A 16,218-nucleotide genomic window follows, 5' to 3' on the forward strand; every position below is an offset into this window, starting at 1 on the left:
TTGTTTTACAGATATCAACATGCTTACTTGGCAAAGTTATGAAACCTTTCACAAGCCAAATAGTTATATTCATTAATATTTTTTCCATTTTTTAATCCCTCTCTTTGTATCATAAATGCCAGTGCTTACATGTGCTGAGATGCTACTATAGGTCTTAAGTAGTAACATATCCTATGTAACAGGATAACGGCTTTTTTTTCCTCCACTGCTACAAAATGTAGCTATATTGGGCATGTATTTTAAGGAACGACACTGCTGCTACTTTTATAACATAATTTTCTATTCTATTTGAATGAATTTTACAATTTATGTTGCTCCAAGAAAGAACTGTCTATGTAGATATGTATCCTCTCTGTTGCACATCTGAGTCGGTGACCAAGCGTGGCTGCTTGTACGTATGGTGGATTCTGCACAAACCCATAACTGTCTGTTTCCTAACACAGTGAATGTTTTATAAAGCAATCTAGCTGCTTCTTACAGTGTAATAATTCTGTAGGTTCTTCTAAATCTCTCAGTGCATGTTGCAGAACAGAAAAAGCTATTTCAGCCCATGTGTTCTTATTCCTGCCCCTCCAGAATCAGGGCTCTGTCTGACGTTTCCTCTGTTTTTTGCATGCTTTCTCTGTAGCTTGAAATGGCGATTGAAAATCTCCAAAAAAATGAAGGCATCACTTCTCACAAAAGCAGCTTGCTCAACAGCCATGTAAGTTCACTTGTAACTTCAGTCTGCTCACAGGAAGTCCTTTGCCTGTCCGGAGAGCTTTACTAGCATGCATGTTTATAACTCTTGTACCCATAATACTACTCCATGTGCTTTTGTAGAATGTATAGAAGATTGATGTACTTGTAATGTGTCTGGACTGCTGTACACGTGTGCAAATCTGATCAACAAAAGCACATTTCTAGATTCATTTCTGTACATTTTTACCCTAGGTAGCAACTGGGCTGTATAACATACAGTGAGGGGAAAAAGTATTTAGTCAGCCACCATTTGTGCAAGTTCTCCCACTTAAAAAGATAAGAGAGGCCTGTCATTTTATCATAGGTATACCTCAACAGGAGTTTTTAATTTTAATAAAAAAAACTGCTTGTCCACGGGACTAAAACGGAGCAAAATCTACTTGTCCCTCATGACGATCCACTTTTCCTGGCCAATTTTCGCTTTTACACTCTCGTTTTTTTTCCTCCTCGCACTATAAGAGTCATAACTACCTACTATAATGATACCTTTTAATTTTTCCACAACATATGCTCTGAAACTTAAAAAAATATTGGTTAAGTGAAATAGTAAAAGATAATTTAGCTAATTTGGTGGTTTTCTTTTCTACGCCATTTACCTTGTGGTTGAGCTAACATGTTATTTTGATACTTCAGGCCGGCCTGATTACAGCAATACCAGATTTTTATAGTTTGTCATGTTTTACTAATTTAAAAAAAAAAATTCAGAACTTCAAAAAAAAATGTCATTGCCATTTTCTGACCCCTGTAGCTTTTGGCTTTTTTTCCCCACATACGAGGCTGTATGAGGGCAAATTTTTTGCAGAATAATTAGTTTTGTTTTTTTATCTATACCATTTTGGTATTGGTCTGACTTTTTTTAATCGCTTAACTTTTTTTCTGGGATATTATAAAAGTTGCAATTCTGTGGTTTGGTATTTTTTTTTTTTTTTTACATTAATATAATTTACTGAACGGGATACATAATGTTAGATTTTAATAGTTCGTACAATAACACATGTAGCATACCAAATATGTTTATCTTCATTATGTTTACATGTTTTTATATAGGAAAAGGGGGTGATTTGAACTTTTTAATATGGAAGGGGTTAATGTGTGTCTTTTAAACTTTTATATATTTTTATTTTTCTATATATAACACTTAGTCCCTTAGGGGACTTATAGGACATACAGATAACTAGAGTTCTATTGAACTCCATTGATCTGTGTGCTCTGCAATCCATTGATAGAGCCTAGTCCAGCCAGGCTCTATCAATGACAGATTCTTGGACACCAGGGAACAGAGGTAAGCCCTCCGGCTATAGTGGATCACGCTGTGATCTAGCCCACCTGGGAGCATTCACATGTCCCTTTAGATGCCGCTGTCAGCTTTGACAGCGGCGATCTAAAGGGTTAATAGCCAGCCGCGGTGATCGCCGCATGCTGGCTATTAGTGGTGGCCCCCAGCTACTGAAAACAGCCGGGGGGCTGCAGAGTATAGAGGGGGCATGAGTCCGGAGCCATCTCAATACTCCTCTGTGAGCGCCGCCGTGCTTGTCGGGGGGCTTTCAGCTCACCTGCCTAGCTCCCGGAACTGCATGTCCCAGGCATCAGGCGATAAGAATTCCACCTCCTTGCCTCAACTTTAAAAGACCTAATGAGAAAAAAAATCCATAAAATCACATTGTCTGATTTTTAAAGAATTTATTTGCAAATTATGGTGGAAAATAAGTATTTGGTCAATAACAAAAGTTCATTTCAATACTTTGTTTTATACCCTTTGTTGGCAATGACAGAAAAGTCTTCACAAGATTTTCACACACTGTTTCTGGTATTTTGGCCCATTCCTCCATGCAGATCTCCTCTAGCGCAGTGATGTTTTGGGGCTGTCGCTGGGCAACACAGACTTTCAACTCCCTCCAAAGGTTTACCATGGGGTTGAGATCTGAAGACTGGCTAGGCCACTCCAGGACCTTGAAATGCTTCTTACGAAGCCACTCCTTTGTTGCCTGGGTGGTGTGTTTAGAATCATTGTCATGCTAAAAGACCCAGCCACGTTTCATCTTCAATGCCTTGCTGATGGAAGGAGGGTTTCACTCAAAATATCACAATACATGGCCCCATTCATTCTTTCCTTTACACGGATCAGGCGTCCTGGGCCCTTAGCATAAAAACAGCCCCGAAGCATGATGTTTCCACCTCCATGCCTCACGTTAGGTATGGTGTTCTTTGGATGCAACTCAGCATTCTTTCTCCTCCAAAGAGGATGAGATGAGTTTCTACCAAAAAGTTCTACTTTGGTTTCATCTGACCATATGACATTACCCCAAAACTTTTCTGGTTCATTCGCATGCTCTATAGCAAACTTCAGAGGGGCCCGGACATGTACTGGCTTAAGCAGGGTGACACGTCTGGCACTGCATGATTTGAGTCCCTTGTGGCGTAGTGTGTTACTGATGTTAGCCTTTGTTACTTCGGTCCCAGCTCTCAGCAGGTCATTCACTAGGTCCCCCTTGTTGTTCTGGGATTTTTGCTCACCGTTCTTGTGATCATGTTGACACCACGGGGTGAGATCTTGCGTGGAGCCCCAGATTGAGGGAGATTATCAGTGGTCTTGTATGTCTTCCATTTTCTAATAATTGCTCCCACAGTTGATTTCTTCACACCAAGCTGCTTGCCTATTGCAGATTCAGTCTTCCCAGCCTGGTGCAGGTCTACAATTTTTGTTTCTGGTGTCCTTCGACAGCTCTTTAATCTTGGCCATAGTGGAGTATGGAGTGTGACTGTTTGAGATTGTGGACAGGTGTCTTTTGTACTGATAACAAGTTCAAACAGGAGCCATTAATACAGGTAACGAGTGGAGAACAAAGGAAACTCTTAAGAAGTTACAGGTCTGTGAGAGCCAGAAATCTTGCTTGTTTGTAGGTGACCAAATACTTATTTTCCACCATAATTTGCAAATAAATTCTTTAAAAAAAATCAGACAATGGGATTTTATGTTATATATATATATATATATATATTTTTTTTTTTTTTTTCATTATGTCTCTCATAATTGAGGTTTACCTAAATTACAGGCCTCTCATCTTTTTAAGTGGGAGAACTTGCACAATTTGGTGGCTGACTAAATACTTTTTTTTCTCCTTTACTGTAGAATAATATTAGTACTAATAGCAGTAATGTTTTCTAATACTTATTTTTCCTTCAGTAACTAGAAATGTAATTTGAAGCTCCAGGGCCTCAATGCAAGGTCCCTCGAGAATTTAGGTCCCTTCGAGCTCCAGGACTTAGATGTTTGTATTACTTCTGCATTCTCTATTGCAGTGTTTTACAACCAATGTGTCTCCAGTTGTTGCAGAACCACAACTCCCAGCATACCCGGACAGCCTTCGGCTGTCCGGGTATGCTGGGTGTTGTAGTTTTGCAACAACTGGAGCCACACTGGTTGGTAAACACTGCTCTTGATAAAGCCCTGTATATTACATTCACATTTATACTGCTAGAATTTAACATTAGACGAAAACTGCTATTTGATCACAATGTGATGTTTTGTACTAGTAAATAAAGCCCTAACAATTAGGGGCACTAAGGTTTAAATCCTTAGGCTTGAGTGTCATGTTTAAACATAACACTGCCACCTTGTGGTCACTGTAATATATTACAAAATAAGCTTTATTTAACAATGTATCTGGATAACTTATATTTTGTGCAATATCCAACATATTTCCTTTTAAAAAAGGTGTTGCTGGTATAATGCCACATACATTGTACAGTGGTCCCTCAAGTTACAATATTAATTGGTTCCATTGTATGTTGAGGCCAAAAACTCTATGGAAACTTGGTATATGGATCTGATGCTGCCAAAATGTCATTAAAAAAAAATAGGAAAAAGTGCAGATAAAAGAAAAATAAGTAGATATATAATACAGATAAAGCAAGTCCGTACATATAAAAGTAAGAAAGATCTGCTGGAAGCTGTAAATCACTGTCTATATGTAGAGGACAGGAGCTTCTTCAGGGTCCTGTACAGTACACACAATGTCATAAAAAAGTAAAATGGAGCCTCCCTTACTTGGTGTCTAAAGGAGCAGCTAACCGTGGCATAGGTTTAGATTAGTACAGAACATGTAATACCTCCCTGTACTGTAGGAGGAACTACCAGACAGGAATTCGGTGCATACTCACTGAAGTGATTTTCCCCCAGCAACCAATCACAGCTCAGCTTTCACTTTACCTTAGCTCGTTAGCGGAGCTGTGATTTGTTGTTGGGATTGTTAGAAAATATATAGCAGTCATTTTTCCTTATCTTTTGAATTTATATGCCCTTTTGCACTTAGGCTTTTCTGACAAATGTAGTTATCACGATTAGGTTTGTCACAACTTTTTATATGTATCAATATCATTTAGTGGGCACCATAAGCTTTATGAAGGTACGCTAACGAAGTGGTTAAAATTTCAGTAAAGCTCATAGCTGGTATTTGTGAATAATACAAGCAAGGGTGGCCACATGTTATGTCCTCAAACTTATAGTATTTCCTCACTTTTACTCTATTTGCATAATTTTTGCAGCTCCAGTGGTTGTTGGATAACTATGAGACAGCAGATGGTGTAAGCCTTCCCAGAAGTTCCCTGTACAACCATTATCTTCGCCATTGCCAGGAGCACAAGCTGGATCCAGTAAATGCAGCGTCATTTGGCAAATTGATACGCTCTGTATTTATGGGCCTGCGGACGCGACGTCTTGGCACTAGGTTAGTATAGGGCATTCTGCTACTAACGTTGCGCACTTAATGTGCCTGTCACTGGGGACTCCATTGGAATTCAAACAATACAAAGATAAGTACTACAGGGGTACCAAAATGTGATAGCCTAGTTCAGCACAACTGCATAGTACCGTATTTTTCGCCGTATAAGACGCACTTTTTCTTCCCCAAAACTGGGGGGGGAGTCGGAGCGTCTTATACGGCGAATACACCCCTATCGCGGCGGTCCCTGCGGCCATCAACGGCCGGGGCCCGCTGCTAATACAAGACATCACCGATCGCGTTGATGCCCTGTATTAACCCTTCAGACGCGGCGATCAAAGCTGACCGCCACGTCTGAAGGGAAAGGGACACTAACTCGGCTGTTCAGTCGGGCTGTTCGGGGCTGCCGCGATTTCACCGGGCGGTCCCGAACAGCCCGACTGAATAGCCGGGTTAGTGCTTACAGGACACTGGGAGGGACCTTACCTACCTCCTCGGTGTCTTCTCCTTTCAGGGATCCCCTGTATGGCCGGCGCTCTCCTTCCTCGTCGTCGTCGCGTACGTGCGTCGGCGTGCGTAACGACGTGATGGCGGCGACGGAGAGCAAGGATGGCCGGCCGGCAGCAGAGACGTTCCGGAGCGACGGGGACGCGGCGACAGCGATGGAGCGACATCCAGGGCAGCGGTGACGGGTCCGGAGCGGCGGAGACACGTGAGTATTACCTCCTATGCAGTGGTCTTCAGTCTGCGGACCTCCAGGTGTTGCAAAACTACAACTCCCAGCATGCCCCAACAACCAACGGCTGTCCGAGCATGCTGGGAATTGTAGTTTTGCAACATCTGGGGGTCCGCAGGTTGAAGACCACTATTGGGTTCAAAATCTTTATTTTTTTTTTTTTAGATTTTTGCACCTATAAATTGGGTGCGTCTTATACGCCGGTGCGTCCTATAGGACGAAAAATACGGTAATTCATTACCATTCTCTGCTCTTGACTTAGGTTTGTCTGTAGCTTCTGGGAAATACATTTTTTGTATAGGCTTTTCACAGTGGTTGTATATGTATATAGTTTTGTATTAGGATAGTTATTGCTAATTAATAGTGAAATACTGTGGTTTATAAATATAGATATTTATTTTTTCTATTTAAATGATAGGGGGAACTCAAAGTACCATTATTATGGCATACGACTAAAACCTGATTCTCCTTTGAACCGCCTCCAAGAGGACACACAGTATATGGCAATGAGACAGCAGCCCATTCATCAAAAGCAGAGGTTAGTGTGCTATATTCACCTTTCTGTATAATAGTCTATGAGAAGGTCTGAAAGGGTTTAAATAAAAATAAGTCTTTCTCTGAACAGTGGCTTTTCACTGTAGAAATGTACACTTCTGTGTGTAGATCGTTGCAGAACTCTACATTCAAAGTTATAGGTTCAGATTTCAGGACACTTGAAAGTTGCATAAAGAGACATTTCTTATCTGTTATATTTTATTTATTCATTATCCTCTTTAAATAGGTACAGACCTTCACAGAAGATGGAAGGCATGCTAGATAATACTCCTAACAGTAGCCAGCACACTTCTCCTGAGCAGTCTGTAGCTGCCCAGAGCCAGCATCACCAGCAATTCATAGGTAAATCATACAAATTGTTAGTGACCTTTATAGCAGCCTTATTCCCCACTCAGGCTAGGTTTACTCCTAGCCGGTAGTTCGGGATGTATCTAAAATATAAGGACAGCTAAACCATAGTCAAAAAGTGTTTTTATAGGTATTGTGTGGTTAAGAAACTTTCTTGTCTTCCTTTTACCTTTTTAGACATGTCCCACGTGTTCCCAGATTTCCCTGCACCAGATTTGGGCACCATGCTCTTACCAGATGGCATTAACATGACAGATATAAAGAATTTGCAGCTCATGTACCGGAGACACTGTGAGGTAAGGATTCTTGTTTTACTTTGTGTAAAGACACATTTTTTTTTAATGAATGAACTAACATTTCAGAAATCCCATCTTGCTACATATTATTTTAATGCTGCTAGTTTGCATTCTGAGAGATGTCTGTTGACACGTTACGCCAACTTTATATTGAAATATAATTTTTTTTCTCGTTCGTTCAGTGGGGGACACAGACCGTGGGTTTATGCTGCTGACACTAGGCAAAAAAAAGAAATCTGCCCCTCCCAACAGGGTATACCCAGGGTATATATGTTTTTTATTTTTATTTGTTTCTCTCTTTTTAGTTGGGTACTCAGGAGCATAGCGCTCACTGTTTCCCCATTTGCGAAGGGGCACAGGCATCAAGTCATGCACTGTCAACCCCTTCTCACCACCAGCAGGCACTTGGGGTTGCACTTTTGGGTCCAGGTCTCCCTACCTACCCTCCCACTGTCTCAGCCCGGCATGATGCAGGCCCATAATAGTTGGCCGAAGACTTCAATAGGTAAGTTTATCGGGACAAGGTGAGTATTCCTTCTCTTCCCTTCTGTCTGTCTGTCTCACTCTCACTCTCTCTCTGTCTCTGTCTCTCTGTGGGTTGTAACACTAAAACGCCTTGTGGTTCTGCTGAACCCACCTGTCCTGCCTGCACCACTGCGCGCCTTGGCCCACCGTAACATGGGTTCTGCTCCCCCCCCCCCTCAGCATGGGTTTCCTCCCTCTCTGTTGATCTCCGACCTGGCACGGGTTCCCCTTTCTGTGGTGACTGCCTTGGAGAGGTCTTCCTTACGACAGACTTCCAGAGAGGCTCGCTCACCATCCCCTGATCACTATTTTGTGCAATCTAACAAGCGCCCTAGGGTTTTCTCCTCTTGTTCCTCTCCAGAATCCGGAGCTCGGGACAGGTGCTCTCCTCATAGGTCTTGGTCCTCTTGCCTGGCCCCCCGCAAATTCCCCTGTTCTGAGGGCTGCTCTCCTGGTCGTCGTCCTAGGTCTCCAGGTCTGCATACCAGGTCTGTTTCGCCTTCATCTAAGGCTGCCTCCACCCGCTACCACTCTCATGGGGAGCTGGAAGATGAGGCGTCGGGTTCAAAAGCAACTACTCTAACCTTGGCGGATGCAGCATCCTTTAAGGACCCGGCAGACGAGGGTTTAAAATCTGGCCAAATTTGCCTTTGAAGCAGTAGGTTAATCTTTTGCTTCCTGCTATCGCTTCTGCTTGGGTGTCCAAAGCCCTTTCTGTCTGGGCTTCCCAACTCTGCCAGGGCATTTTGTCCGGGGCCCCTTCTGAAGATTTGGTTAGTGGCGGATATAATCCAAAAAATAGGAAATACCATAGGGCGCTTCTCCTCCTAGGACATACATAGGCAGCAGTCCATATGAAAGTAATCAGAGTGTCTTTATTTGTAAATAAAGGCACTCTGATTACTTTCATATGGACTGCTGCCTATGTATGTCCTAAGAGGAGAAGGGCCCTATGGTATTTCCTATTTTTTTTTAAATTATATCCGCCACTAACCATTACTCATCCAGCCGACCAAGAGGGACCTGGAAAGGAAACCGTGGCTGCTGACCTCCACTTCATTTGCGAGTCTATATGCCTGCAGAGGTGTTGTGCCCTGAGCACAACACTATCCGGTAAGCCTCCAATTTTTTGTGCACATTTGAAGCAAAATATCAAAACTGTATGCACTATGAGCGCACCCTGTTTTTTTGTCTTTCTATATTCCTTCTGAAGATTTGGAGATCTTGCACTTCAACTCTCCAATGCTGGAGACTATTTGTGCTCAGCTTCCATGCAGTCTGCACGTTGTACGGCTTTTGCCACAGGTAATCTAGAGGCGATTTGTCGCTCCATGTGGCTCAAGGCCTGGGACGCCAATGGTGCTTCCAAGAAATCTCTCACTGAGCTCCTTTTGCTAGGGCCTGACTTTTTGAGAAATGCCTGGATGAGATTATCTCAGAGGCTACTGGAGGTAAGAGCTCCTTATTACCACAGAATAAGTCTCGTCGTACCGATTCCCGCAGGAAGTCGGCCTCCTTTCGGTCCTTTGGCTCAGGTCGGATGACCAGACTGGCGTCCTCACAGGATTAGAAGGTTCCTTCCTTCAAGGCCCGTCCCTCCTGGAAACTGGATAACCATTCCTGCTGTTTTGTGGCCAATTCAGGCACCCGTAAGCTTCCCTCCACCTGAAGGACACCCCCACCCGAATTTCCTTCTAGGGTGGGGGGGTCGCGTTCCGTCTGCCTGATCCTGGATCAAAGCTCCTCAACAGTCACCAACTCCTACGTAATTTCCTTATGGAGTCTTTCCATTCTGTGGTGGAATTCCTGGATCAAGGGGAGTTTCTTTCCTCGGTGGATATCAGACTTCACATCCCTATTCTTCCAGCACATCAGCGCTATCTCTGCTTCGCAGTTTCGGGGGGCCATTTTGAGTTAGGCACTTCCTTTTGGCCTAGCCTCGGCTCCAAGGGTCTTCACCAAGGTCATCCTGCGAGCCCAGGGTGTGTCCGTGATCCCCCTACCTGGAAGACCTCCTGGAAAAGGCTCAAACCAGGGCCCAGATTCAAGAGTCTCCGTCTCACTCTTCAGACCATGTCCCGTTTCGGCTGCGTGGTCAATCAGGGCAAGTCCATCCTGACTCCCGCCCAGTCTCTGATCTTCCTGGGACTCCAGTTTGACACAGCAGCCGCCCGAATTCAGCTTCTGCCAGTGGAATGACAAATGAGTGGTGCTCTGTCATCAGGAGTTCGTATTCTCCGGTGTCCTGTTCCAGTTTCCATTCAGTTCTGCGTGGAAGTCCTGGGTCGGATGGTGGCAGCCATGGAAGCTGTTCCCTTCGCCCAGTTTTCATTGTCGGCCTCTTTAACTCTCTCTTCTGTCCCGGTGGGACAAGTCTCCGCTATCCCTCGATCGCAGGATCATCTTATTCACTCGCCAGTCCCTACTGTGGTGGCTTCGGTCCCCTCTTTTTCAACAGGGACGATCCTTTCTGCCCCTCCTCTAGCAGGTCATAAGGATGTATGCTAGTCTCAGCAGTTGGGGGGGGGGGGGGGGGTTTCCGGGTTCAGACAGTCCAAAGACGTTGGTCCTCCTAGGAAGCTCTCCTCCCCATCAACATCCTGGAACTTTGGGCATTTTTTACCTTTTGTCTTTTCCATTGGGAGTGCCTTCTCCAGGAACATCCTGTTCGTGTCCAGTTTGACAACTCCACAGCTGTGGCATATGTCAATTGCCAAGGCGGCACTCGGAGCCAAGGTCTCCAGGATCCTTCTCTGGGCGGAACTCAGAGTTCCCTCCATGTCGGCAATTCAAATCCCGGGAGTGGAAAATTGGGAGGCGAACTTCCTCAGTCGCTCCTCGCCTGACCCTGGCGAGTGGTCTCTTCATCCAGAGGTATTTGCGGAGATCTGCAACCTCTGGGGTACTCCGGACGTGGACCTATTTGGGTCCCGCCACAACCAGAAAGTTCTATACTTCATTGCGAAGTCCTGAGATCCTCTGGCCTTAGCTGTAGATGCCCTAGTGATCCCCTGGTCACACTTCACCCTCCCCTATCTCTCTTCTTCTCTTCCTCTCCTTCCAGGGTCCTGAGGAAGCTCAAAGCAGAGGGCATCCCTGCCATTCTCATTGTTCCAGACTGGCTCAGGCAAGCGTGATACGCCTACGTGGTTCGACTAGTGTATGACGCGCCTCCACCTCCCAGTTCGTCCCGACCTGCTCTTTGAGTCCCCTTTTGCCACCCCAATTTACTGTCTCTTTATTTGACGGCGTGACGGTGAAGACCGCGGTTCTGAGGGCCAGGGGGAGTTCTCTCCCCAAGTGATCCGCACCATGATCAATGCGCGCAAGCCTTCCTCTGCAAAGATTTATCACCATACTTGGCAGTCCTACTTTCGATGGTGTGAATCTCACTCCATCTCTCCAGTTGTTTTCTCCCTCCCACGACTTCTTTCCTTTTTACTGTCTGGGCTGGAACAACGCTTGGCTCTCAGTTCCCTTAAGGGTCAGGTGTCTGCTCTGTCCATTCCTTTTCAGCATCCCCTGGCGTCCGATCCTCATATCCTGACTTTTCTGCAGGATGTTGCTCATGCAGCCCTGCCTTACAGATTCCCTACTCCCCCGTGGGATCTAAATCTGGTTCTCATTGCCTTGCAGGGTACTCCCTCTGACCCTCTCCAGGACGTTTCTCTTCGTAGCTTTTCCTGGAAGGTGGCCTTTCTCATTGTGGTCGCTTCCATTAGGAGAGTTCCGGAGCGGGGGGGCTCTCTCCTGCCGTTCTCCCTACCTGGTTTTACACCAGGACAAGGTTGTTTTCTATCCGGTCCCATAATTTTTGCCTAAGGTAATCTCCGCCTTTCACCTAAATGAGGATTTCGGCATTTTGTCCAGCTCCTTCCCATCCCAGGGAACGTTTTCTTCATGGTCTTGATGTGGTATAGGCCGTTCGGATTCACCTTTCGGTCACTTCTTCCTTTCACCAGTGTGACTCTTTCTTAGTGCTTAGTGAGGTTCGTTGTAAGGGAATTCCTGCTTCAAAGGCGACCATTTCTCTGTGGATCCATTCTGCCATCTCGGGGAAGACTCCTCCTTTCCCGATCTCAGCTCATTCCACTCGTTCCGTTGGGGCCTCCTGGATTTTCCGCAATAGGCTTCGGCCTTGAAAATCCGTAATCCTTGCACACCACGTGTATACCTTTTTACCAAGTGCATATCTTTTTACCAGGTGCATACCTTTGCATCCGCTGATGCTGGTTTAGGGCGCAGGGTGTTGCAGGCGTCTGTGGCCCAGCCTTCCACCTGAGTCATTTGAGTTTTTTTCCCACCCCGGGGACTGCTTTGGTACATCCCACAGTCTGTGTCCCCCAATGGAGTCAAACGAGAAAAGTAGATTTTTATGCTTACCGTAAAAATCCCTTTCTTGGAGGATCCATTGGGGGACACAGCACCCACCCATTTGTTCTGGTGTCCTTGGTTCGGTTACCTGTCCTAGGGTTGGTTCGGTTAATTTTTGTCTGTGGTTTCCTCGGACAGTTACTGTTTTTTCTTTACCTGTCGTTCCTCTCCTACTGCTTTGGGACTAAACTGATTAGTTTAGGTGCCTGTGGGTGGGTATACCCTGCTGGGAGGGGCCGACTTCTTTTGTTGCCTAGTGTCAGCCTCCTAGTGGCAGCTGCATATACCCACGGTCTCTGTGTCCTCCAATGATCCTCAGAGAAAGGAGATTTTACAGTAAGCATAAAAATCTACTTCTTATGTTATTCTGACAGTTCTCTTCTTACCTGTAGGCAACTATTGATGTGGTTATGAATCTACAGTTCCAGTACATTGAGAAGTTATGGCAGGCATTTTGGAATTCAAAGCCGACCTCCCCAGATGGTTCCACATTGGCAAGGTGCAAATTCAGATTTCATGCTTTTGGCCTATTCGTGGTTTTCTTATTTATTTATTTTTTTTTCAAATCTTGTATAAAAACCCTGCCTTTTTAGCGTTTAATTGGATTTCTGTGAGAGAAGTGCTATTGTGCCTAAACTGGTTAATGGATTTGTCACTGCTTGTGTACGTGCTGTGTTAAAATCAGGAACCAGGTCCAACAACGAAATTGTGTTATTTCAGTGACGAGGAATCAGACGCAATCATCCCAAAGGACAAATTGATGGTCATGTGTAAATATGAACCCATCATGAGATGGATGAGGAGCTGTGACCACATCTTGTATCAAGCCCTTGTAGAGATTCTCATCCCCGATGTCCTACGTCCTGTGCCCAGTAAGTATATAAAATCAGCTTGAATGTTTTGAATTTACAGTTAATGATAGAAAACCAGCGTCAAAATGATAAAGGGGGAAAAAAATATTTTCAAGATTTCAATACACTAAGGCCCTGATGTAACAATCTATCAGATAAAAACTGACAGCTTGGCTTCTTTTTATATCTGAAAGGGAAACTAACGGACGGTTCATCTGCACTAAACTCAATACACTTGGGTACTGTGCAGGTGAACCTGGGTAAAATGTCTTTCTTACAAATATCACCCCAGTCGTTTGAGTTACAGGCTCCCTTGCTAGTATGCAGATATGTCTCTTGACGCAGTGGAGGCAGCTTTCCAAGCTTCCCTGCCTCCTTCCTTAATGCCCACCCAACTTCTGCTTATACATAAATATTAACTCTCTTGTTCTAATGTGAGAGCCTATGCCAATGTGAGTGCTCTGCTGTTCTAGCAAAGCGCTCACATAGACATAGGCTCTCGCATCATTAGGACGTGAGCGTAAAGATGTATGCATGTGCAGATGGGTGGGCTTATGAGAGCAAGGAGAAAGGAAATCTCAGAAAACCAGCTGCCGACTCAATTGGCAAAGACATATTTGCATAGTAGCAACAGGGCCTGTAACTCCTAAATGGCTGGACTGATTTATAAGGAATACATCAGTTCACCTGCCCTATAACAAAGTGTATTGGTGCAATTGGTTGCTATGGGCAGACCAGCCAGTTTTTGTCTAACAGATTGATAGATTTGGAACTAAATGAATACTTGCAATGACCTATTTAGGCTCAATGTGGAGCTGTTATGCTACTGATGAATTTGAGAAAAAATATAACGTTTTGGTGCCCTTAATTTATCTGACAATTAAGATTTATTTTTCTTTTAAGGAGCACTTAAAGTGTGTGTGTTAACCCCTTAAGGACACAGCCCCTCTTGTCCTTGAAGACACAGCCATTAATAATTTTAACTTTTTAAAATTTTTCCTCCTTGACTTCTAGGAGCCATAACCCTGTTTTTCCATCCACAGACTCATATGAGAGCTTGTTTTTTGTGTGACCAATTTTACTATGTAATGACAAGTCAAATTTTTTTTTTTCTATTTAAGTTGCCCCATTCTGACTTCGATATTTTTATTTATTTTTCCGTATATGTGGCTGTTTGAGGGCTAATTTTTTTGTGCTGTGATCTGTAGTTTTATTAGTACCGTTTTTGTTTTGGGTATTTTTTTTTTTTTTTTTTTAATATGGCCACAAATCAGCAATAATAATGCCATAATATCGAACACAGCACTTATGAGGTTAAGACAGACATTCACCAGTTTGCCAATGTCTGTCATTGGTTGGGAGTACAGCTCCTGCATTAGTTTCATAGATGGAATGCCGTTCAGGAGGTAAATGTACTTTGTGTTAAGTACTGGGGCAGCAGGACGTACATTTATGTCCAATGTCTTTGTTTACGTTAGTTTATTTTTAATTCCTTGTTTCTCATTCTCTCAGGTACATTGACTCAGGCTATCCGAAATTTTGCAAAAAGTCTGGAAGGGTGGCTCACAAATGCAATGTGTGACTTTCCACAGCCGATTGTCCAAGCAAAGGTAATGTCAACTGCTTAGAATTAGCGATCCAGTGTCTGTTTTGGAATTTATTTTTATTTTCTTAGTATTTACCATTTTGAGTTGATATGCTACTGTTAACTTTAGTATTTTTTATTTCCCAGGTTGGCGTTGTTAGTGCATTTGCTCAAACCTTACGTCGATACACATCCTTAAATCATCTGGCACAAGCAGCCCGGGCTGTCTTGCAAAATACCTCCCAGATTAATCAGATGCTAAGTGATCTAAATCGTGTTGATTTTGCCAATGTTCAGGTATATATCAGAAAAGTCAGACCTCTGTAAAAAGATTACTTTCCTGGTGCATGTTGTCATAGATCTATTTTGTTGCTGGTGACAGGAACAGGCATCCTGGGTGTGTCAGTGTGAAGAAGGCATGGTCCAAAAGCTGGAGCAAGATTTCAAACTGACTCTTCAGCAACAAAGTTCTTTGGACCAGTGGGCGAGTTGGTTGGATAATGTTGTTACCCAAGTGCTGAAGCCACATGAAGGGAGCCCAAGTTTCCCAAAAGCTGCCAGGCAATTCCTTCTGAAGTGGTCATTCTACAGGTTAGTTCATACATGTGCATTTGTATTGATATAGGGGGAGATTTTATCAAAACCTGTGCAAAGGAAAAGTGGCCCAGTTTCCCATAGCAACCAATCAGATCGCTCCTTTCATTTTACAGAGACCATGTTAAAAATGAAAGAAACAATCTGGTTGCTATGGGCAACTTTTCCTCTGCACAGGTTTTGATAAATCTCCCCCATAGTGGCTATTTGTCGAAGTGTATCTACCCTCACTTGACAGACACTAGTCAGCCTTAATGTTTCTTCCCTTCACAGCTCAATGGTAATTCGGGACCTCACCTTGCGCAGTGCTGCCAGTTTTGGATCCTTTCATCTAATTCGATTACTCTATGATGAATATATGTTCTACTTGGTAGAACACAGAGTGGCTCAAGCTACAGGAGAGACCCCTATTGCAGTAATGGGGGAGGTAGGTTAATAACTTCTAAGGGATTTTACTTTTCTAGCTATTATAACCAATATTCAGTTATTTATTGATTCATATTTTATTGATGCCTTAATAAAGTCTTTATTATAGTATGTTTGTCGTTTTCTTATAAAAGAAACCTGTTAGTTTGTTATAGTTTGGTATCCCTATAATTTAGGACTAAGGCAACATAACTATATGAACATTAGCAGTGGCTGATATAAGAATTTATTTTTCCTAAATACTTTGTTTTCTGTCCAGGAATTTAAAGGGGTATATATTTTTTATTTCCTATCTCTAGTTCAGTGACCTGTCTTCTATGTCTCCTGTGTTAATGGATAAAGGTGAGTAGAATACTTAGTTATTTTGAAGTTGTTCTAAGACAACCTAAAGTTTAATTCCACCCTGAGGCTGGGTTCACGCATTGATCAGTGTTTTTAGGCAAAACCAGGAGTGTGTTCAAAACAC

General features: G+C 43.6%; 1 protein-coding gene across 3 annotated transcripts in view; it reads left to right on the forward strand.

Annotated features, from left to right (window-relative positions):
* Nucleotides 1–16,218, forward strand: part of RFX2 (regulatory factor X2) — a 45,303-nt gene that overhangs the window by 25,704 nt on the left and 3,381 nt on the right. For all 3 annotated transcript variants that reach the window (XM_056570726.1, XM_056570709.1, XM_056570716.1), the window contains 12 exons: nt 629–703; nt 5,287–5,468; nt 6,617–6,736; nt 6,980–7,095; nt 7,279–7,397; nt 12,689–12,795; nt 13,017–13,168; nt 14,660–14,757; nt 14,880–15,029; nt 15,115–15,323; nt 15,600–15,753; nt 16,052–16,094. In XM_056570726.1, the coding sequence (XP_056426701.1) occupies nt 629–703; nt 5,287–5,468; nt 6,617–6,736; nt 6,980–7,095; nt 7,279–7,397; nt 12,689–12,795; nt 13,017–13,168; nt 14,660–14,757; nt 14,880–15,029; nt 15,115–15,323; nt 15,600–15,753; nt 16,052–16,094 (1,525 nt within the window). The remainder of the gene's footprint in view (nt 1–628; nt 704–5,286; nt 5,469–6,616; nt 6,737–6,979; nt 7,096–7,278; nt 7,398–12,688; nt 12,796–13,016; nt 13,169–14,659; nt 14,758–14,879; nt 15,030–15,114; nt 15,324–15,599; nt 15,754–16,051; nt 16,095–16,218) is intronic.

The sequence above is a fragment of the Hyla sarda genome, chromosome 1 (assembly GCF_029499605.1).
Source record: "Hyla sarda isolate aHylSar1 chromosome 1, aHylSar1.hap1, whole genome shotgun sequence".
NCBI classification, from domain to species: Eukaryota; Metazoa; Chordata; class Amphibia; order Anura; family Hylidae; genus Hyla; species Hyla sarda.